Source organism: Chlorocebus sabaeus, chromosome 20 (genome assembly GCF_047675955.1).
Source record: "Chlorocebus sabaeus isolate Y175 chromosome 20, mChlSab1.0.hap1, whole genome shotgun sequence".
Taxonomy (NCBI): domain Eukaryota; kingdom Metazoa; phylum Chordata; class Mammalia; order Primates; family Cercopithecidae; genus Chlorocebus; species Chlorocebus sabaeus.
Window position 1 is genome coordinate 116,355,274 of NC_132923.1, and position 22,274 is coordinate 116,377,547.

Genomic DNA, 22,274 nt, shown 5'->3' on the forward strand with positions numbered 1-22,274 from the left:
GGTCTTGCTATGTTGCCCAGGCTGGTCTCGAACTCCTGACCTCAAGTGATCCTCCCACCACAGCTCTGGGGTTACAGGAATGAGCCACTGCACCTGGCCTCTCATCTCTTTAATGGTATCCCAAAAAGGTTAAATTAGATATATGATTGATATGTTTTGGCTCTGTGTCCCCACCCAAATCTGGTCTTGAATTGTACTCCCATAATTCCCACATGTTGTGGGAGGGACCCAGTGGGAGATCATTTGAATCATGGGGGCGGTTTCCCCTATAATATTCTTGTGGTAGTGAATAAGTCTCATGAGATCTGATGGTTTTATCAGGGGTTTCCGCTCTTGCATCTTCCTCATTTTCTCTTGCCACAACCATGTAAGAAGTGCCTTTTCCCTCCCGCCATGATTCTGAGGCCTCCCCAGCCATGTGGAACTGTAAGTCCAATTAAACCTGTTTTTCTTACTAGTCTCAGGTATGTCTTTATCAGCAGCATGAAAACGGACTAATACAATGATAAATCGTTTTTGTTTGGTTGGTTTTTTGTTTTTGCTTTTTTTTTGAGATGGAGTTTCACTCTTGCCCAGGCTGGAGTGCAATGGCACGATCTTGGCTCACCGCAACCTCCGCCTCATGGGTTCAAGCGATTCTCCTGCCTCAACGTCCCGAGTAGCTGGGATGACAGGCATGTGTCACCACACCCGGCTAATTTTTTGTATTTTTAGTAGAGACGGGGTTTCTCCATGTTGGTCAGGCTGGTCTTGAACTCCCAACCTCAGGTGATCTGCCCACCTCACCCTCCCAAAGTGCTGGGATTATAGGCATGAGCCACTGCACCTGGCCATGTTTGGTTGGTTTTTAAAAAATTTTTATGAGTACATAGTATTTGTATATATTTATGGGGTACATGATGGAATATGGTTTTCTGCTGAATATCTGTTTATATTGCAGATTTAATATTCTATATAAAAGTCTCATTCATTCACAGAACATCAACTCTTTACCAGGTAGGCTTTGATATGCTCAGCCACAGAATTAGAGGAGAATGGAGTGGCGGACTTGTTGGAGCAGCCACATGATTTTTTTTTTTTTTGGTCTACATTCTGTTCCATAGGCATCCTTGTATCTTCTGTCAATGAAAAGAGTCAAACTCTGTAAAATATTTGAAGAGGTTTATTCTGAGCCAAATATGAGTGACCCAATGGCCTGTGACATGGCCCTTAGGAGATTCTGAGAATAGGTGCCCAAGGTGGTCAGACTACAACTTGGTTTTATACATTTTAGGGAGACATAAGACATCAATCAATACATGTAAGATGTACATTGGTTTGGTCCAGAAAGGTGGGACAACTGGAATTGAGGGCTTCCAGGTCATAGGTGGATTCAGAGAGTTTCTGATTGGTAATTTGTTGAAAGAGTTATTGTCTAAAGACATGGCATCAGTAGAAAGAATGTCTGGTTAGATACGGGGCTGTGGAGACCATGGTTTTATCATGCAGATGAAGCCTCCAGGTAGCAGGCTTCAGAGATAATAGGTTGTAAATGTTTCTCATCAGACTTACAGCCTGTCAGTCTTAAGGTCTCTGTTGATGTTAATGCTGGTCAGCTGGGCCCGAATTTCAAAAGGAAGGAGGGAATAATGAGGTGTATCTGAATCCCCCTTCCTATCATGGCCTGAACTAGTTTTTCAGGTTAAGTTTGGAATGCCCTTGGTTTAGAGGGGGAGCCCATTCAGATGGTTGCGGGGTTTAGAATTTTATTTTTGGTTTATATTTCACTGTACCCTTTCCCTCCTGGTGGGCAAGGACTGTGGAGTTTTAGGAAAGTACATGATATTCTTAAGAAACATTATTTAACCTTCCCCCCAGCCAAAGGACATGGGGTTGGGGAAGCTGATTTGAATGTAAAAATGGAAGAAGGCAAGACTTCAACAAAGAGAATGTCGAGGGCTGTTTGACCTTCCCTTTCTGGACAGCATCTTTTGGCACGGTTTCAGTGCTCTTTGTCTCCTGCTGGCAGGAGGCAGACACATTTTCCCAGAGCAGCAACATCCTTTATCCACAGACCATTTCAGAAGTGCTATCTCTAAATTGCATGCAGAGGTGGAAGGAGGTTTTGCTAAAACTGTTGACAGAGCAAAGCTGCAGCCAGATCAAAATCCTGCTACTGGAAACTCCTGGGCTGTAGTTTTTGGAGGTTAGAAGAAGACCACAGTGGGCAGAAAGTGAGATTTCACTGGAAGGAAGCATCCGTATGTTGTCTGGGCAAGATGGATGAAAACATAGTGATGGTGGATCAGGGAGAGATTGCTCTGTTAAGAAACCCAGGCGATCTGTGGTTCTTTCATCCAATATATTTGCTGTCCTGCAGTGACTGTTCAAATTACAAATATGGCCATGTCGCCTACTGTGGATAAAACCTTCATAAGCTCTGGACCCTTGCCCACTGCCCTTGGGATAAAGCCCAGACTCCTTAACCTGGCACACAACATTCCTCACTATTTAGTCCCAGCATCCTTCTTACTGTCCCCCACCCTGCCTTTTATGGTCCAGCATCACTCAATTACTTCCAGTTGTCTCAACCATCATGGTGACTCCTCTGGGTTGATTTGCTGCTCTGAAAGAATCCCCATTCATACTTGAGGTCACTTCCTCCAGGAAGCCTTCTTTGACCTTCTCTGGACTGTACTAGATGTCCCTTCTTTGTCTCTCCCACTAAAATGTGAGTTCTGTAAGGACAGGGATTGTGATGTTTAAATCTCATATCCCTCAGCACTTAGCATGGGGCCTGCTGGGTCCCCAGCCCTTGTTTGAGGGACAACTGGGGATTCAGTCCCTTAGTGGGCAGCCTCATGCCCAAGGGGAAGGTGAGAGGAAGGGACTGGGCGACACTTTGAAACTCCCCAATCATGAGTCACTCATCCTTCCAAGCAGGAGTGAGGGGAGGGTGGAGAAAGGCTGGAAGGAAACAGAAGTATTAAGCACTCATACCCTCACCCCAACAGAATCAACTACTGCATTTATGCTTTAGAATGTACACCACATCATTGCCAAATGAATTTCCTTTCCATGGTTTCCTTTTTATCCACTTTCTGTCTTTTTGTTTGTTCATTTGTTTTGTTTTTAAGAGATGGAGTCTCACTATGTTGCTCAGGCTGATCTTGAACTCGTGGGCTCAAGCAATCTGCCTGCCTCGGCCTCCCAAAGTGCTAGGATTACAGGCATGAGCCACTGCGCCCAGCCAAGCGTGTGTTCTATTGTCCAGTGCTGTCTGTGTTTTTTAGGACCCTAAAGCACAGTCCCAGTTTCCTGTGGACATTAACAGAAGCATGTATATTTCTCCTACTCTGGCCAGCTGCTGCTAATTGCTCATGTAAACCATGTGTCCTCGGTCAGGAGACCGAGACCATCCTGGCGAACACGGTGAAACCCCGTCTCTACTAAAAATACAAAAAAATTAGCCAGGTGTGGTGGCAGGCGCCTGTAGTCCCAGCTTCTAGGGAGGCTGAGGCAGGAGAATGGCGTGAACCCGGGAGGCGGCGGAGCTTGCAGTGAGCGGGTATCGTGCCACTGCACTCCAGCCTGGGCGACAGAGAGAGACTCCATCTCAAAAAATAAATAAATAAATAATGAAAATAATAATAACTTTGAAAAGAACATACAGGCTGGATGCAGTGGGTCGTGCCTGTAATCCCAGTACTTTGGCAGGCCGAGGCAGGCGGATCACTTGAGGTCAGGAGTTCCAGACCAGCCTGACCAACATGGTGAAACCTTGTCTCTACTAAAATACAAAAATTAGACAGGCGTGGTGGCAGGTGTTTGTAATCCTAGCTACTCGGGAGGCTGAGGCAGGAGAATCGTTTGAACCCTGGAGGCAGAGGCTGCAGTGAGCCGAGATCATGCCACTGCACTCCCCGCTGGGCAACAGAGGGAGACTATCTAAAAAAAAAAAAAATGCTGTAAAACACTGCTGCTTGTTTGCAAAAATCAAATCCATCCTTAAAGAAAAATAAAATTTGTCTCCCTTGATGAGGGTTAACCGTCAAGATTTGTGGAGAATTTACCAAGGGTCAAACACTGGGCCTTTGTTTTATTTTATTTTATTTTTTTGTGATGGAGCTTCACTTTTGTTGCCCAGGCTGGAGTGCAGTGACGTAATCTCAGCTCACTGCAACTTCTGCCTCCTGGGTTCAAGCGATTCTCCTGCCTCAGCCTCCCAAGTAGCTGGGATTATAGGCACCCACCACCATGCCCAGCTAATTTTTTGTATTTTTAGTAGAGACAGGGTTTCGCCATGTTGGTCAGGCTGGTCTTGAACGCTTGACCTCAGGTCATCCACCTGCCTTGGCCTCCCAAAGTGCTGGGATTACAGGCATGAGCAACCATGTCTAGCCAACACTGGGCCTTTAAAATTGCATTTTTTTTTTTTTTTTTTTTGAGACAGAGTCTGGCTCTGTCACCCAGGCTGGAGTGCAGTGGCCAGATCTCAGCTCACTGCAAGCTCCGCCTCCCGGGTTCAGGCCATTCTCCTGCCTCAGCCTCCTGAGTAGCTGGGACTACAGGTGCCTGTCACCTCGCCTGGCTAGTTTTTTGTATTTTTTAGTAGAGAAGGGGTTTCACCATGTTAGCCAGGATGGTCTCGATCTTCTGACCTAGTGATCTGCCCGTCTCGGCCTCCCAAAGTGCTGGGATTACAGGCTTGAGCCACTGCGCCAGGCCTAAAATTGCATTATTTCAGTCAATCCTTGCCACAATCCTAGGCGCTGGATACTATCATCCCCATTCTGCAGATGAGGAAATTGAGTCTCAGAATAATGAAATAACTTGCCCAAAGTCACAAAGTTTGGAGGCTATTCAACCCCAAAGTGCAAATCGTTAACCATTATGTTATACCCTTTTTTCTTTCTTTATATGTTGTTGTTATTAATTTTTTTAATGTTTTGGAAATTAAAAAACAGATGTGTACAAAGAAGAAAATGTCAATCATTCATATTTCCAACAAGCAGATTAATAACTGATGGCCAGATTTTCCTCCAGCTTCCTCTGTTTAAAAATTTCTCCACCCGCCTTTGCTGAGAACATTCAGAGGAGTGTGCTGAAGGCCCCCAAAGCCATTTCTTTTTGTTTTATTTATCTATTTGTTTATTCTGAGACGGAGTCTCACTCTGTCACCCAGGCTGGCGTACAGTGGTGCGATCTTGGCTCACTGCAACCTCTGTCTCCGGGTTCAAGTGATTTTCCTGCCTCAGCCTCCTGAGTAGCTGGGATTACAGACACACACCACCACGCCCAGCTGATTTTTTGTATTTTTAGCAGAGACAGGGTTTTGCTGTGTTAGAGAGGCTGGTCTCGAATTCCTGACCTCAAGTCAGGAGTGATCTACCTGCCTCGGCCCCCCAAAGTGCTAGGATTATAGGTGTGAGCCACTGCGCCTGACCTGTTGTTGTTTTAGAGACAGGATCTCACTCTGTTGCCCAGGCTGGAGTGCAGTGATGCAATCATTGCTCACTGTGGCCTTGAATTCCTGGTCTCAAGAGATCCGTCTGCTTCAGCCTCTTGAGTAGCTGGGACCACAGGCGAGCACCATAAGGCCAAACTAATTTAATTTATTTAAGTTATTTTATTATTTAATTAATTTAATTTATTTATTTTATTAATTATTCGTTTATTTTAGAGACAGAGTCTCACTATATTTACTTGGCTGGTCTTGAATTCCTGACCTCAAGAGGTCCTCCTACCTCAGCCTCCCACAGTGTTGGGATTACAGGTGTGAGCCAACGTTCTCGGCCACCAAAGCCATTTCTAAAGAGTCAGGGCAGGCATGGTGGCTCACGCCTGTAATCCTAGCACTTTGGGAGGCCGAGGCGGGTAGATCATGAGGTCAGGCGTTCAAGACCAGCCTTTTACCAGACTGGTAAAACCCTGTCTCTACTAAAACTACAAAAATTGCAGGCGCCTGTAATCTCAGCTACTCGGGAGGCTCAGGCAGGAGAATCACTTGAACCCGGGCAGCAGAGGTTGCAGTGAGCCGAGATCGCACCACTACACTTCAGCCTGGGTGACAGAGTGAGACTCTGTCTCAAAAAAAACCCAAAAACGGCAGAATGGAGTTGTGTGTCAAACAGCCATGCTGGAATGGCTGGGATGCTCCCAAGATGCCAGCAGATAAGTCTAAGTATGTTGTGGCAAAGCCCTTCTCATCAGGTGGCAACACTGGATCAGGGTGGAAAGGGTTTCCAGGGAACGGGTGATGATACTTGGTTGCCCCTAGGTACTTGCTTGCCCTGGGAACAGGAAACCTAAGCTGTGTTCTTACCCCACCCAATGAGCCAGCCCCAAGGCCAACTCCTCCTGGGAGGGCTCCCGGAGCTGTCATCCGCCTCCAGAGGACCCAGCCTGGCTCCTTCCTTATTCAGTCCTGACCTTCCTAATGTGCGTGTGTGTATGTTGTGTGTGTGATAACCAATGAGCCCATGAAAGAAACAGTCCCTCCCTGTCCTCACACTCCAGACAGCAGCGGGCTCCCCGACACACCCACCTGACACTTGGCTCTGCCTGGATCACAGTGTTACTCCTGTGCATTAGACCTGTGTACACCTCACTCTCTCAATCTGTCGGGCTGGGAGTTCCTCAAGGGCAGAGGCTGTTTTTTCCTTCACTATTTGGCATATTTGACATATAAAAGATAATCAGTAAATTGAGACATCAGCTATGGGGGAATGGAAAAAAAATGTTTGGAATAAGACAGACGTAGTTTGTTGTTGTTGTTGTTGTTTTGAGATGGAGTCTCACTCTGTCACCCAGGCTGGAGGGCAGTGGTGCAATCTCAGCTCACTGCAACCTCTACCTCCTGGGTTCAAATGATTCTCCTGCCTCAGCCTCCTGAGTAGTGGGGATTACAGGCACCTGCCACCACGCCCGGCTAATTTTTGTATTTTTTAGTAGAGACGGGGTTTCATTATGTTGGCCAGGCTGGTCTCGAACTCCTGACCTCAGGTGATCTGCCCTCCTCGGCCTCCCAAAGTGCTGGGATTACAGGCGTGAGCCACCGCCCCTGGCCCAGACAGACCTAGTTCTGATTCCAGTTCTGCCACATTAGCTGCTGTGTGACTTTGGGTGAGCAACTCAATCACTCTGAGCTTCGAGTTGCTTATTGCTAAATTGAGAACACTATAATCAACCTTTGAGTTTGATAAATGACGACCGAACGGGTCCAGGTATGTCACACACCTCAGCATAGTGCCTGGCAAAAAGCATGCAATGTTTCTGGACCAGTGGGGGTTAAGGGGCCTGGATTCTGTTCTGAGCTTTGCCTTTGTCCTGGAACAGGGTATTCAACTTCTCCAAAGCCCAGTGCTCTCATCTGTGAGAAGGGGGCATCTCCACACCCACCTCACAGAACTGTGGAGCACTTTCAACTTAAAATGATACACAGGAAAGTACCTGACACACAGTAGCTACTGAAAGAAACCTTTGTTACATTGTCTAGACAAACCGTGCCTGATCCTTTATACTCTGGAATCCCCCAGTGCTCAGGTCTATAATGAGACAAAAACACACTCTAGGATAGTTATTGGCAGTTAGGTCCAGCCCAGGGGAGCTTCCCATTTAGAGAACACGGGGGCAAGTTGCCAAAAACCTCAGCTCTCCACACCACAAGGTCCACGGTTCCAAGGTACCCATTTCCTTTCTTAGCAGAAAGAGTCCAGGTCTTCCTATAAAGACAAATCACACCGTCCCTCCTAAGAGTTGCAAGCAGGGATAGAGACAGAGCAAGACACACGCTTTGAATCAGGATGTTCTGTGATGTTTATAATTAGAAAAGTTGCTCGGAACAGGACAGAACCTTGGGGAGGCTGATGGGGAAGCAGTCCAGACTAGGCTGGACTTTGAAAGAGGACCCACAGGAAGGAAAGGAAAGGTGGCTGGGGGTGCGGGGTGGGGTTCTAAGTCCCAAGGTAGGTTGCTAGGAGGGGTGCTGGGCTGGGCTGGAGTGTAATTTGGAAATATCATCTTTGCCAGCCTCTGTAGGGCTGGGGCCCACTGGGCAGGTGTCCCCAGGGCTGTGAGACATCGTTATGAAGTTCTCCAGGTGGCTGTCACAGGCGGTGGGCGTTCTCTGGCTGTCACTGGGTCTTCTGCAGGTCCTCAGGCCCAAAGGAGGAGGGCAGCAGCTCCTGGACCGTCATGACAACATACGTACCATCCGGCTTGGTCATGTACACGGGCCAGTTGGTGCCAAACTGGAAAAGAGGCAAAGCTGGTGTGAGAGACGCAGCGTGGCTGAGGGGCCTGAGACTGACTGGGTTTGAGTCTGACTCTGCCACTCACTGGCTAATGTTCCTCTCTTTGCCTTGATTTTCTCATCTGTAAAATGGGAATGACCATAATTGTTCCTGGATCATAGCGCTGTAGGGAGGAGAAAATGAGAGAATGCTGTGAAACTGAACAGTGCACGGCACATGGTGAACAGGCACCATTCAGGACTCACCCAGGGCTTCATAAGAGCAACAGCCGGCTGGGCGCAGTGGCTCACGCCTGTAATCCCAGCACTTTGGGAGGCTGAGGCTGGCGGATCACAAGGTCAGGAGATCGAGACCATCCTGGCTAACACAGTGAAACCCCGTCTCTACTAAAAAATACAAAAACATTAGCCGGGTGTGGTGGCGGGTGCCTGTAGTCCCAGCTATTTGGGAGGCTGAGGCAGGAGAATGGCATGAACCTGGGAGGCGGAGCTTGCAGTGAACTGAGATCCGGCCACTGCACTCCAGCCTGGGTGACAGAGCAAGACTCCGTCTCAAAAAAAAAAAAAAAAAAAAAAAAAAAAAAGGCAACAGCTAACCCCTGGAACCAGACTTCCTTCTGCTATGACAAATGACAGCTAACACCTGCTTCCCTTACAGTGTCCCCTTTACACCTCACACCGGGAGAAGTCGCCTGCCTCATACACTCAGTGGATTAGTCTGTTCTCAAGCTGCTAATAAAGACATACCCGAGACTGGGTAATTTATAAAGAAAAGAGGTTTAGGCCAGGCATGGTGGCTCATGCCTGTACTCCCAGCACTTTGGGAGGCTGAGGCAGGAGGATCTCCTGAGGTCAGGAGTTTGAGACCAGCCTGGCCAACATGGTGAACCCCATCTCTACTAAAAATACAAAAATTAGCCAGGCGTGGTGGTGAGCACCTGTAATCCCAGCTGCTCAGAAGGCTGAGGCAGGAGAATCTCTGGAACACGTGAGGCAGAGGTTGCAGTGTGCCAAGATCACGCCACTGCACTCCAGCCTGGGCCATAGAGCAAGACTCTGTCTCAAAAAAAAAAAAAAAAAAAAAAGCCTGGGTGCAGTGGCTCACGCCTGTACTCCCAGCACTTTGGGAGGCCGAGGTGGGCAGATCACGAGGATAGGAGATCGAGACCATCCTGGGTGCACATGGTGAAACCCCGTCTCTACTAAAAATACAAAAAAACTAGCCGCGCGCAGTGGCAGGAGCCTGTAGTCCCAGCTACTCAGGAGGCCAAGGCAGGAGAATCGCTTGAACCCGGGAGGCGGAGCTTATAGTGAGCCGAGATGGCGCCACTGCACTCCAGCCTGGGCAACAGAGCAAGACTTCATCTCAAAAAAAAAAAGACAAGAAAAGAGGTTTAATGGACTTACAGTTCCACATGGCTGGGGAAGCCTCACAACCATGGCAGAAGACGAAGGAAGAGCAAAGGGATGTCTTACCTGGCAGCAGGCAAGAGAGGACTTGTGTGAGGGAACTCCCGTTCCCTCATGAGACTTACTCACTATCACGAGAACAGCATGGGAAAGACCTGCCCCCATGATTCAATTGCCTCCCACCAGGTCCCTCCCATGACACGTGGGAATTATGGGAGCTATAATTCAAGATGAGATTTGGGTGGGGACACAGCCAACACCATACCACATAGATACTGCACATGCATGGTTTCATTATCTACCCTGTGAGGTAGGTGCTATTATGATGCCCATTTTACTGATGAGGAAACGGAGGCTTAGCAGGGTAAAGTCAGCAAAGAAAAATTTGTCTCTTGAGTTTTCTCCTATGCTATGAGGAGCACTGTTTGTTCGCTGTGTGACCTTGGGAAAATGATAACTTTCTGGGGCTCACTCAGTGTCTTGGTCCGTAGAATGGTTTTAGGGATGGGCGAATGCAGGGTGGTAGGCAAGAGGTTAATCAGCAGTGGCATCATGACAAGAGCCCTGGAGGTGGGGTCAACAGACCCAAGCTCTTCCTAGCCAGGTATTGTGAGATGCAGAGATGATTCATGTAAAGCGTCTCTACGCACATAGTAGGTGCTCAATTAATAGATGTCATTCTTATGGATTACGTTGGTAACCAGTGACTACTTAGGTCTGCAGCCTCCTGTTCTTCCACACTTCTCTCTGAATCACCAAGTTATTGCCAGGCACACTCAATCTTCTGGCTTTCTTAGAATTAATGTTTTAAGGAAGGAAATTTTTCTGCTTAACTGGCTCTGCCTGAGGGTAGGTATGGACGAAAGTTGAGCGGAGGGCGAGTTTACGTGCCAGGTCCCTAGCCCCAACGCCTCATCTCTTATTATTTGCATTTTGGTTTCAGTTTCGCCCCTGCCTCCTTCAGCTTTTTCATTTGCCTTCTGTCGTTTGCCAACATCCAATCTGTTTGGAGAAAACAGCACTGAGCAATTGGATCACGTCGGGGCCTTGGGAGCCAGGGACTTGGCGCCCTGTCTGTCGTGGTTTCCTTATATGACCTTCGACATTTTCACTGTGCAGGCCAGTTATTTCTGACCCTCTTAAGTGAGATAAATTCCGCAGTGTAAATTCACTGCTTTCCCGGTGGTATGTTTTTGGATTTGGGAAATGTGTCTGATTTGCACTCCTGGCAGGAAACAGGAGGAAGATGGAAGTGTCTGCGTCCCCGGATGCTTTGAAACCCCACGGCACAAAAACAAAGCTAAAACAACCCCCTTTCTCCCAAAACACAACTCCAAAAGCAGAAACTCCCACGGTACAAGCAGCATTCACATGCCAAAGTAACATTATGTTTCCTCCATGGCTGAAAATAATTTTGTCCAACTTACAGAATCACAAAGACAGAGAGGCAGCCGTGAGGAGCATGGGCTTCAGAGTCAGCCTGATGGGCCATGGATACCCATGTGTCACCCCCTGGCAGGGGGCCCTTCAGTAAGTCATTTTACTCCTCTGAGCCTCAGAGTAGTCACTGGGCAATGGGAATAATGACATGCACTTCCCTCAGTCTTGGGGAGGGGATTAAACAAGATGCTGTAGGTATGTATTTATTTTTGAGACAGGATCTCGCTCTGTCACCCAGGCAGGAGTACAGTGGCTTGACCACGGCTCACTGCAGCCTTGACCTTCCAGGCTCTAGTGATACTCTTACCTCAGCCTCTGGAGCAGCTAGGACCACAGGCATGCACCACCATGCCTTGCTAATTTTTAAATTGTTTGAAGGGACCGAGTTTTACTATGTGGCCCAGGCTGGTTTTGAATTCCTGGGCTAAAGTGATCCTCCTGCCTCAGTCTCCCAAAGTGCAGGGCTTACAGGTGTGAGCCACCATGCCCACAAGATGCTGTGTTTCCAAGGGCTGACGGTACTATGCTGGAGCTCAGGGCCTGTGGGATTCTCTAATCTTTTGGGACTCTAGAGGACACAGATCTCTTTGATAATCCACAATAGTTACTAACATTCCCCTTTCCCCAAATGTACACATAAACATGAAAACCTTCCCTTGAGCCTGGATTAAGAACCCATGATCTAAACTATCCCTTCATTTTCATTTTTTTGTTTTGTTTTATTCTTTTTTTTTTTTTTTTGTGGAGAACAAGGTCTTGCTATGTTGCCCAGGCAGGTCTCGAACTCCTGGGCTCAAGCAATCCTCCTGCCTCTGCCTCCCTAACTGCTGGGATTACAGGCTGAGCCACCACACCTGGCCTCCCCTTTTGGGTTTGTTTGTTTGTTTGTTTTGGAGATGGAGTCTCGCTCTGTCGCCCAGGCTGGAGTGCAGTGGCGTGATCTCGGCTCATTGCAAGCTCCGCCTCCTGGGTTCACACCATTCTCCTGCGTCAGCCTCCCGAGCAGCTGGGACTACAGGCACCCGCCACCACACCCAGCTAATTTTTTTGTATTTTTAGTAGAGACGGGATTTCACTGTGTTTGTCAGGATGGTCTCGATATCCTGACCTCGTGATCCGCCTGTCTCATCCTCCCAAAGTGGTGGCATTACAGGCTGAGCCACCACACCTGGCCTACCCTTTTGTTTTTAGAGTTGAAGAAATTGCAGCCTTCCATCGAGAGGACTTTTATAAAAACTACTTCAGATTCCTCAAGTCTCTTCTTGAAAATACCCACTGGCTTACCTTTATTCTCTTTTTTCCCAATGTATTTAATGTGATAAAATATATATAATGTAAGATTTGCCATTTTAACCATGTTTAAGTGTACACTTCAGGCTGGGCGCGGTGGCTCACACCTGTAATCCCAGCACTTTGGGAGGCCAAAGTGGGCGGATCATAAGGTCAGGGGTTCGAGACCAGCCTGGCCAACATGGTGAAACCCAGTCTCTACTAAAAATACGAAAATTAGCCGGGCATGGTGGCATGTGCCTGTAGTCCCAGTTACTCGGGAGGCTGAGGCAAGAGAATCGCTTGAACCCAGGAGGCGGAGGTTGCAGTGAGCCGAGACTGTGCCACTGCACTCCAGCCTGGGTGACAGAGTCAGACTCTGTCTCAAAAAAAAAAAAAAAAAAAGGCCGGGCGCGGTGGCTCAGGCCTGTAATCCCAGCACTTTGGGAGGCCGAGACAGGCAGATCACGAGGTCAGGAGATCGAGACCATCCTGGCGAACACGGTGAAACCCCATCTCTAATAAAAAACACAAAAAAACTAGCCAGGCGAGGTGGCGGGTGCCTGTAGTCCTGGCTACTCAGGAGGCTGAGGCAGGAGAATGGCATAAACCCGGGAGGGGGAGCTTGCAGTGAGCTGAGATCCGGCCACTGCACTCCAGCCGGGCGACAGAGCGAGACTCCGTCTCAAAAAAAAAAAAAAAAAAAAAGTGTATACTTCAATTTCCTTTATTCTTGGAATAAAATGTACCCTTTATCCCATGGCCAGGCCCCATGTGATCTGGCCCCTGCCTACCCTTCTGACTTCAATCCCATTGCTTTCCTTCCACTTACCAGACCCTGGCCCTCTTGGTGCCTTCTTGCCTCTTCTCAAATTCATCAAGAGTCTGAGCACAAAACTTGCTGCTTATGCTGTCTCAGAATCTCCTTTTCTAGACCTTTGTTCCTCTCATTTTTTTCTCATTATTTATATTTCTGCTCAAACATCATGCTCAAAAAGAGGCCCTTCCTGGACATCTAAAGCAGGGGTTGGCAAACCTTTTTCTGTCAAGGATCAGACAGTAAATATCTTAGGTTTAGAGGCCATGTGGCCTTTGTCATAATGGCTCACTTCTGCTGTTGTCAGGGCAAAGTGGTTATGGACAATAGGTGAATGAATGGCCATGGCTGTGTACCAATAAAACTTTATTTACAAATATAAGCAGCAGGCTGGATTTGGCCCAAGGGCTGTTGTTCGCTGACCCCAGTCTGCAGTGTCCCCTGCTTGCCCCTTTGTCACTGGACTCCTTTTTTTTTCTGCATTTTTTTTTCCTCTATAGCCCTCTTGACTCTCAGAAACGCCACTGTTTGTTTATTTATTTTGCTCCTTGTTCATCATCTGTCTTCTGCATTAGCCTATGAGCTCTGTGAGGGCAGGGCCTGACCCGTCTTTTCCCTGCTGCCTCCCCAGAGCTACCTCAGTGCCTGGCACAGAGCAGACACTCGCTCAGTAAGTATTTGTTAAATGAAGGAATAATTTCCAGTGACTCATGCAAGTGTAGGGAGGTCTTAGAAGTCAGCCAACCGAGCAAACGGGCCAATAGATGTGTCTCCACGCCTGCCACGCCTGCAGCTTGGCGTGGCTCCCATAGCCTGCGACAGGGAAGAGATTTGCATTCCAGAAAGCAAGAGAAGCTGCTTACCTCTCTCATGACTTGCCTGCAGGCCCCACATGGAGAGATAAAATCATCTTGCATGTCACTGAGGAAGCAAAGAATGAAACTCAAATTAGTCTCTCCCAAAGCCTGAGGACAATTGCTAAGATTTAGGTCCTGAGTCTCCGCCTGGTTCCTGATTTGGGTCATACCCCATCAGGCAGCTCCTGATTCACAGATCTGCTGTGTCCTGAAGGCTGAGACGGTCACATGGTGGCTTTCCACACTGCCACAAGGCAGGGCCACGAGCAGGACTTTCGTTAGTGCCGTCCATAAACATTTAGTGAGCACTTACCGTCACCCACACCCAGGGGATACAAAGGTCAAAGAGAATCTGTCTCTGGTCTTCGGGAGATTGTTCAGCCCAGTGGGTGATGTAAAAAACCAGCTGAGTTATCATTTTAAACAAAATGCAGCTGGGTGCGGTGGCTTACACCTGTAATCCCAGCACACACCCAGGGAATAGAAAAGTCAAAGAGAATTTGTCTCTGGTCTTCAGGAGATTGTTCAGCCCAGTGGGTGATGCGAAAAACCAGCTGAGTTATCATTTTAAACAAAATGCAGCTGGGCGCGGTGGCTCACACCTGTAATCCCAGCACGTTGAGAGGCCGACGTGGGTGGATCAACTGAGGTCAGGAGTTTGAGACCAGCCTGGCCAACATGGGGAAACCACATCTCTACTAAAAATACAAAAAATTAGCCAGGTGTGGTGGTGCAGGCCTGTAGTCCCAGCTACTCGGGAGGCTGAGCCGGGAGGATCACTTGAGCCTGGGAGGCGGAGGCTGCAGTGAACTGCCACCTGGCTGACAGAGACCCTGTCTCAAAAAACAACAAACAAACAAACAAAAACACGGTATGTACAAAGGCCCTGAGGCATGAAAGAATAAAGTGCGTGTGACTCAGAGAGAAAAATGGGTTCCTTGCACTGGAGAAAGCCTGGAGAAGAGAAGCTCACCAGCCAGGGATTGCCTGTGAGAGTTTAGGCTCCTACAGGCAGACCTCTAGCTCTGAGCAGGACAAGGATTGGTCCCTAAAACAGGTGGCTTTGGCCAGGCGTGGTGGCTCACGCCTATAATCCCAGCACTTTTGGAGGACGAGGCAGGTGGCTCATGAGGTCAAGAGACCTAGACCATCCTGGCCAACATGGTGAGACCCCATTGCTACTAAAAATATAAAAATTAGCTGGGCATGGTGGTGCACGCCTGTAGTCCCAGCTACTCGGGAGGCTGAGGCAGGAGAATCGCTTGAACCCGGGAGGTGGAGGTTGCAGGGAGCCGAGATGGCACCACTGCACTCCAGCCTGGGCGACAGAGCGAGACTCTGCCTCAAAATAAAACAAAACAAAACAAAACAAACAAGTGCCTTTGATGGTGGAAAATTCCAAGCCTGCTGGAGCACCACAGGTGAAGTCAGCAGCCACCATCTTCCTTATTCTTCTGGACACACAGCTTTGTGATATCTCTGGAAGAACATAGGATTTTTATTTATTTATTTATTTATTTATTTATTTATTTATTTGAGACAGGGTCTTGTTCTGTTGTCTAGGCTACAGTGCGGTGGCACAGTCATGGCTCACTGCAGCCTCTGCCTCCTGGCCTCAAAGGATCCTCTTACCTCAGCCTCCTGAGTAGCTGGGACTGCAGGCACACACCACCACACTCAGATCATTTTTTGATTTGTTGTAGAAATAGGGTCTCACTATATTGCCCAGGCTGGTCTTGAACTCCTGGGCTCAAGAGATCTTTGTACCTTGGCCTCCCAAAGTACTGGGATTACAGACATGAGCCACTGTGCCTTCCAGAACACAGGATTTAAATTTTGGTTCTTAGTTGGCTCTTCCTTTTGCTATGGGTGACTTTGACTAAGTCATTTTAGCTCATCCAAGGCTCATTTATTTGCTGTAAAATGTGGATGCTTTGTAAGAGTCTGCTTTGTAAGAATGCTAGAAGATAAAATGAGATAAGGTGTATGGAAGACTTTGTAAACTTTAGAATGTTATATACATATTGTTACTGCCTGTTCTAAGTGCTGGATATTTAATTTCCTTACTATGTAAGCTTTGTCATAATTTTAGTACTTTATCATATACAGTTTTATTATATGCTGTGTGTTTTATGTACTATTTAATAATTCATCTTATTATATCTTAACAACAATTGTTATTAAGATAGTGTGTGCCTATGCCTGTAATCCCAGCATTTTGGGAGGCCGAGGTGGGTGGATCACAAAGTCAGGAGTTCAAGACCAGCCTGGCCAACATGGTGAAATCCCATCTCCACTAAAAATACAAAAATTAGCCGGGCGTGGTGGCAGATGACTGTAATCCCAGCTACTCGGGAGGCTGAGGCAGAGAATTGCTTGAACCTGGGAGGCAGAGGCTGCGGTGAGCCGAGATCATGCCACTGCACTCCAGTCTGGGCAACAGAGCAAGACTCCGTCTCAAAAAAAAAAAAAGAAAAAAAAAAAGATAATGTGTGCCTAGAATGTGCCAGGCATTCTGCAAAGCATTTTATATGCATTGTCTCATTTCAACCAACAAATATTTACTGAGCACCTACTATGTGCTGGGCACTGTCGTTGGTGCTAGGAGTGCAGCAGTGAACAAAACAGACAAAATTCACTATGCTCAGGAGTTTATAGACTAGTGAGGGGAGCTAGGCAACTGATTAACCAACCAACCATGTGGAGACAGGGATAGATACTATGATTAAAATAAAGCAGCCGAGGTGCTATTTTCTTTAATTCTCACCATAACTACCTTTTATATGTGGGGGTCCAGTCAATGAAAGGTTCCGTTCCATGGGAAGATGGGGTTCTCTCTGAGCACACTTCCAGCTTCAGAAGAAAAACCCATGGGTACATGAGAGGGTGGCGACTCCTGCCCAGGACGCTGAGTGAACTCTTGCAATTACTGGATAACAGCTGTTGCAGCCAGGGCCTCTCTTAAGCTTTTAGGGGGTTATTTTTCACTTCATTCCACACATGTCGACCAAAACCCTTCTCTATGCCAGGCAGGCATGGGAAAGGAGCGACAAAGACCAATCAGACAATCCCTGGAGCTTACCCTCTGGAGGGGTAGATACAATTTCACAGAAATGCTGTAACAAAGGCATGGTTAGGGCCATGGGTTAGGGCCATGGGAGAGTTGCTCTCAATGAAATTCAGCCTTCCTTCCATGGCCTGTAAGGCCCTGTGTAATCTGACCCCTGCTGAGCTCACCGCTTCCTTTCTGAATCTTTTTTTTGAGACGGAGTCTCTCTCTGTCGCCCAGGCTGGAGTGCGGTGGCGTAATCTCGGCTCACTGCAACCTCTGCCTCCCAGGTTCATGTCATTCTCCTGCCTCAGCTTCCCGAGTAGCTGGGACAACAGGCGCCCGCCACCACGCCCGGCTAATTTTTTTTTTGTATTTTTAGTAGAGACGAGGTTTCGCCGAGTTAGGCAGGATGGTCTCGATCTCCTGACCTCATGATCCACCCACCTTGGCCTTCCAAAGTGCTGGGATTACAGGCGTGAGCCACCGCGTCCGGCTTCCTTTCTGAATCTTGTGGCATCTGTGGCCCACTACCCAATGGCTAGTTCCCTGGACAAGGTGATCTGCATCAGGGATTTCAAGGTAAGCACGCATTCCACTGGGAAGGTAGATTTGGTGTAGGCTTCAACAGCCAAGTCACAGGATGGTGTTTCCAGGCAGCCTAGCACTGAGGATGTAGAGACAGCCTGTTAACATTAATGGCTTACCCGTACATGGTGGTTCTGTGTGCAGCCTCTGTGCTAAGGACCTTAAGTGAATTAGTTCAGTTAATCCCCCAACAACCCTGTAAGGGGCGGGGGTATGCAGGCACTCTTATCACCTGCATGCTGTAGATCACGAAAGATGAAACGGCTTGCCCAAGGACACAAAGTTAGTAAAGTGGCAGAATCAGGATTTGAACCCCAAATCTACACACTCTGCCTTTGGTAGTTTTGCGGCTTGCAGAATAAATAACGATAACTTTAAAACAATGTAATAGTTTGAGGCTGAATGTGGTCACTCACACCTATAATCCCAGCACTTTGGGAGGCTGAGGTGGGCGGATCACTTGAGGCCAGAAGTTCGAGACCAGCTTGGTCAACATGGTGAAACCCCATCTCTACTAAAAACTGAAAAATTAGCCAGACATGGTGGCAGCACCTGTAGTCTCAGCTACTCAGGAGGCTGAAGCATGAGAACCACTTGAACCTGGGAGACAGAGGTTGCAGTAAGCCGAAATCTTGCCACGGCACTCCAGCCTGGGCGGCACAGCAAGACTTGTTCTCAAAGAAAAACAAAACGAAACCAAAAACCAAAACCAAAAAAAAAAAAAAAAAAAAGCAACCATATAAGTGTGAATGTATTACATACCCTGTGTCAGGAACTGTATAGAAATTGTTTCATGAGACCCTGTAACAAACCAGTCTCCTCCATTTCACAGATGAGAAGCCAGGCTCAGCGTCTAAGCAGCCTGCCTAAGGTCCATAATGCAGCTGGATTTGGAAACAGGTTTCATTGACGCTGAAGCCTGGGCTTCTGACTTACTCAACGTTCCTGCCAAGAGAGAGACTCAAGACTGAGTGAGCACTTGCTGGCTGCCTCAGGATGTTTCTTCACCGCTTCACCGCTTCCCCCTTTCTCCCTCTCCCCTGCCCTTCACTCTGTCCTGCCTTTTGCTGGCTATTTACAGTTTTCTGTGGTTTGTGCTCACCTTGGTCACACACTGAGGCCATGGTTATCAGACTCGATGGGCTGGAAACCTATTGGCTCTGATCATCACAGCTGGGACCCAGTGGGGCGAGCTCATCTGTCAGTGAGCAGTAAGACACACGGACCTTTCCTGAGTGCGGTCTCCATCCTTAGAGACCTCAGAGGGGTTCTCTCTGAGGCTGCTCAGACCCATCTGATGTTAATGAGGGAGTTGGTACTTCTCATTCATCCTCTAAATCCACAAACGCTCTCAATTTAACAAATCATGAGTGTGATAATGAGTGTATTTTGGGCTCAGGGACACTGATGCAGGCTGAATACCCAGAGTACGGCAGTTGGGGGCTGGAAAAATGGCAGGTTTTGTGTAAATGATGACATTTGCTAATCACCGCTAGTGACATTTCGTTGTGTTTGAAAGTAGATAATGACCAACAGAAAAAGCCTCTCATTTGGAAAATTCTAAACAGAGCAAAGCATCATTATCCTTTGGTTGACTTTGGCCTCTTTTTCCCTAGAATATCATTATTTTCTTGGATCAGCTTTGAAATTGAGTTATTTCCCTCCTTTTTTTTTTTTTCATAAAGTGCAATTCACATCCTGATCTCGGCCTATCTGCACAAAATGTTCTCAGCACAGTGTCACTTATTCCTCTGGAAGCCTTAAGGAAGCCAGGACACACCTCGGTCACAGGGAGGGCTCTCAGATACTGGGGCCCTTCTCCTTAAGTGCACCTTGGGCTTTACTTACTCAGAAACAAACCTTGAATAAGCTGGGTCACCTCCGGGCCAGACTGAGGCAAAGCTGAGGATCTTATAAAAGGCACGTGGGCTTGCTTCTGTACATTCCCCACTGACCTTGCACTAAACCCCTGCATTTCTGCATTTTAGCCAGAAAGGTGCTGAAAGGTGCTAAAAGGTGTAGCTCTTTTTCTGCATTTTAGCCAGAAAGGTGCTGTAGCTCTGCCACAGAAATGAATTCCACTATGAGTGAAGAGGTAATTCCCTCATAGAATGTGACCTGTGCACCCAGATGTTCCTAAAGACCAACGAGCATGCAGCCTCCTTCTGGGGGGGATAAACCTTTCCCATGTCATTTTTCTTGCATCAATAACTTGTTAAGAAAACTGTCATACACAATGCAAAGGTGCACACTGGAGAGATTCACCATTAAGTCATTAAATAATGGAGTCCAGTAAAAGGGCTAATTTACATGCTTGGATCCTGAAACCACTGAGTCTAGGGCCAGAGCCAACAAGAATTCAACATGCTCCCATGGAGAGGAAGCCATGCCAACTAGGATATTTATGTTTGGGACATATAGGAGCATTGATTGGGGTTCTTGTTCAGCCAGAACTCGGGCTGGACTCTGATTAGTTGGAACCATAACTAGTGTTTACCTGGCTGATTTTGTATCCTGGTTCTTGAACCTTGAGGCGAGTGTCGCCAAATGAAGGAGTGAGCGGTGCTGAGTGGCTCATTCCGGATCCTAGCATCAGCTTGTGGAGAGCAGGGAAAATGTTCCATCTCCTAGCACGGCATGACACAGTGGAATGAGCCCTGCGGTGAGACTCCGGAACCTGGGTTTTATCCCAGCACTGGCACTAACTCCCAGGAAAGTGGCTCAACTTACCTGGGCCTCAATTTCATCAGCTATAAAAACGGGGGTGGTGGCAAGGGAGTCTATAGCAGGTGATTTTTAGGTCCTCCCCACTTTGTGTTTCAAGGCTGCCTTTCTGTTGTATCTTGTAGGAAAGGAGTCTGTATCACTTTGTGTTGCTGGAACAGGGGCATACCGGCCCTTGTATGAGAGTTGCCTTGCTTATTTACCTGCCTTGCAGGCTCACTGAGGGCAGACTCCATTTCTTATTTGTCTCCTTATCCTCAGCACTCATCCCAGGGCCCTATACAGCACCTGGCACATAGAAAATCCACAATAAACAAATGACAGATGAATGAATGAATGAATAATATGTGTAAGGAAGATGTTGGCTAAAGGGATGAATGAATATTGTTGCAACCTGGGCTTTCCCACTCACCTGGCGATAGCAATTGCCTTGAAATCCTTGTACCCTTCTGAGACGGCCTTCTGGATAGCGGTCCGTTCAGCACAGATGCCCAGAGGGTAGCAGGCATTTTCTATGTTACACCCTGAGAAGACAGCAGAGTCCAGTGGTAAGTCTGGCAGAAACACTTCCTGCTGCGTGTGTTGAGTAAGAGGCTTGCCCCATTCCAAAGCAGGAAGGAACTGGTTACTCCAAACAAGGTGGGGAGAAGGAAAGGGCAATTCGACTTGGGGCACCGGTAGACTCTTTGGTCCATGGTAGTGGCCCTTCCCAAGAACCTGGCACTGTCTTAATTTACCCAGTGCCTCCATGATGAAGCACAGCTTGGGAGCAGGGCAGCACAACAGGCAGATTAGGCAGCCGCATCACCCCTGCAGAGGTCAAGGCTAGGGGAGATGCTGAGGCTTACAAAAACAAGTAGAGCCCCCATACCTGCATCTAAGAGCCCCACGGTATGAATGTGTTCCCATCAAATTCATATGTTGAAATCCTAGCCCCCAAGGTGATGGTATTAGGAAGTGGGGCCTTTGGAGGAACGATTAGATAATGAGAACAGAATGAAAGGGACCAAGCCTAGGAATGGGAGTCATGCACTTATAAAACCAGAGAACTGCCTTGCCCCGTCTGCAGCATGAGGACATAGCGAGAAGTCACTGTCTATGAGTAAGCAGGCCCTCACTGAATCTGCCAGTGCCTTGACCTTGGACTTTCTGGTCTCCAGAACTGTGAGCAATACACTTCTGTTATTTACAAGCTACCCAGTCTATGGTATTCTGTTATAGCAGCCTGAATGGACTAAGACAGATCCTGATTCCAAGTTTGAGCCTGGACAAAATTTTGGGGGTTAGGTACTGGCTGTCAGAGTTCAGCCAGGGTTCTATTTCAGCTGTGTTGCAAAACAAACTGTCAGAACTAACTAAAAAGAAATCAACAAACAAACAAACAAACAAACAAACAAACAAAACCCCGAGCTTTGTGCAAGTTGCCTGTGATTGCACAAGCCTTAAAACAATCCTTGGGCCTCCAATGGGATGTGGGCTTCTAAGATGGCCCAGCTCTCAGTAAGGGAGTTCTACCTATTGGCTCTCTCAGGGTAGTTCCTGGGGTACAATAAGCCAGGGCTGCTCCCAGGAGACAAGATGTTTGCATAACCAGATTGGCTAAGAAAGTCCCCATATTCAGGGAAGTGAGTCTACGAACAAATCACCATGGAACCTGGGTTTTCCCTTGACCAGCAAGATGTGGTATTTGGTCTGTACCACTGTTTGTAAATTGCCTTTTTCCCTGAGGCAGAAATAGGAATTGTTCCCCAGTATTCATTTCCTATTTCTTCCTTTAAGTAATACAAGTGCCTCCCATTCCAGCATGGCCACTCAGCTAGGGACTGTAATTCCCAGACTCCCTTGCAGCACAGTGTGGCCACATGATGCAGTTCTGGCCAATGGGAT

At 47.7% G+C, this 22,274-nt stretch overlaps 1 protein-coding gene across 1 annotated transcript in view; it reads right to left on the reverse strand.

The window, feature by feature from the left end:
* Nucleotides 1-7,779: 7,779 nt before the first annotated feature.
* The window catches only part of CDA (cytidine deaminase), a 28,973-nt gene continuing 14,478 nt past the window's right edge, over nucleotides 7,780-22,274 (reverse strand). The window contains exons 2-4 of the mRNA XM_007980208.3: nucleotides 20,800-20,911; nucleotides 14,033-14,090; nucleotides 7,780-8,231 (exon numbers count right to left, since the gene is read on the reverse strand). Coding sequence (XP_007978399.1) covers nucleotides 8,115-8,231; nucleotides 14,033-14,090; nucleotides 20,800-20,911 — 287 coding nt within the window. The 3' untranslated portion in view covers nucleotides 7,780-8,114. The remainder of the gene's footprint in view (nucleotides 8,232-14,032; nucleotides 14,091-20,799; nucleotides 20,912-22,274) is intronic.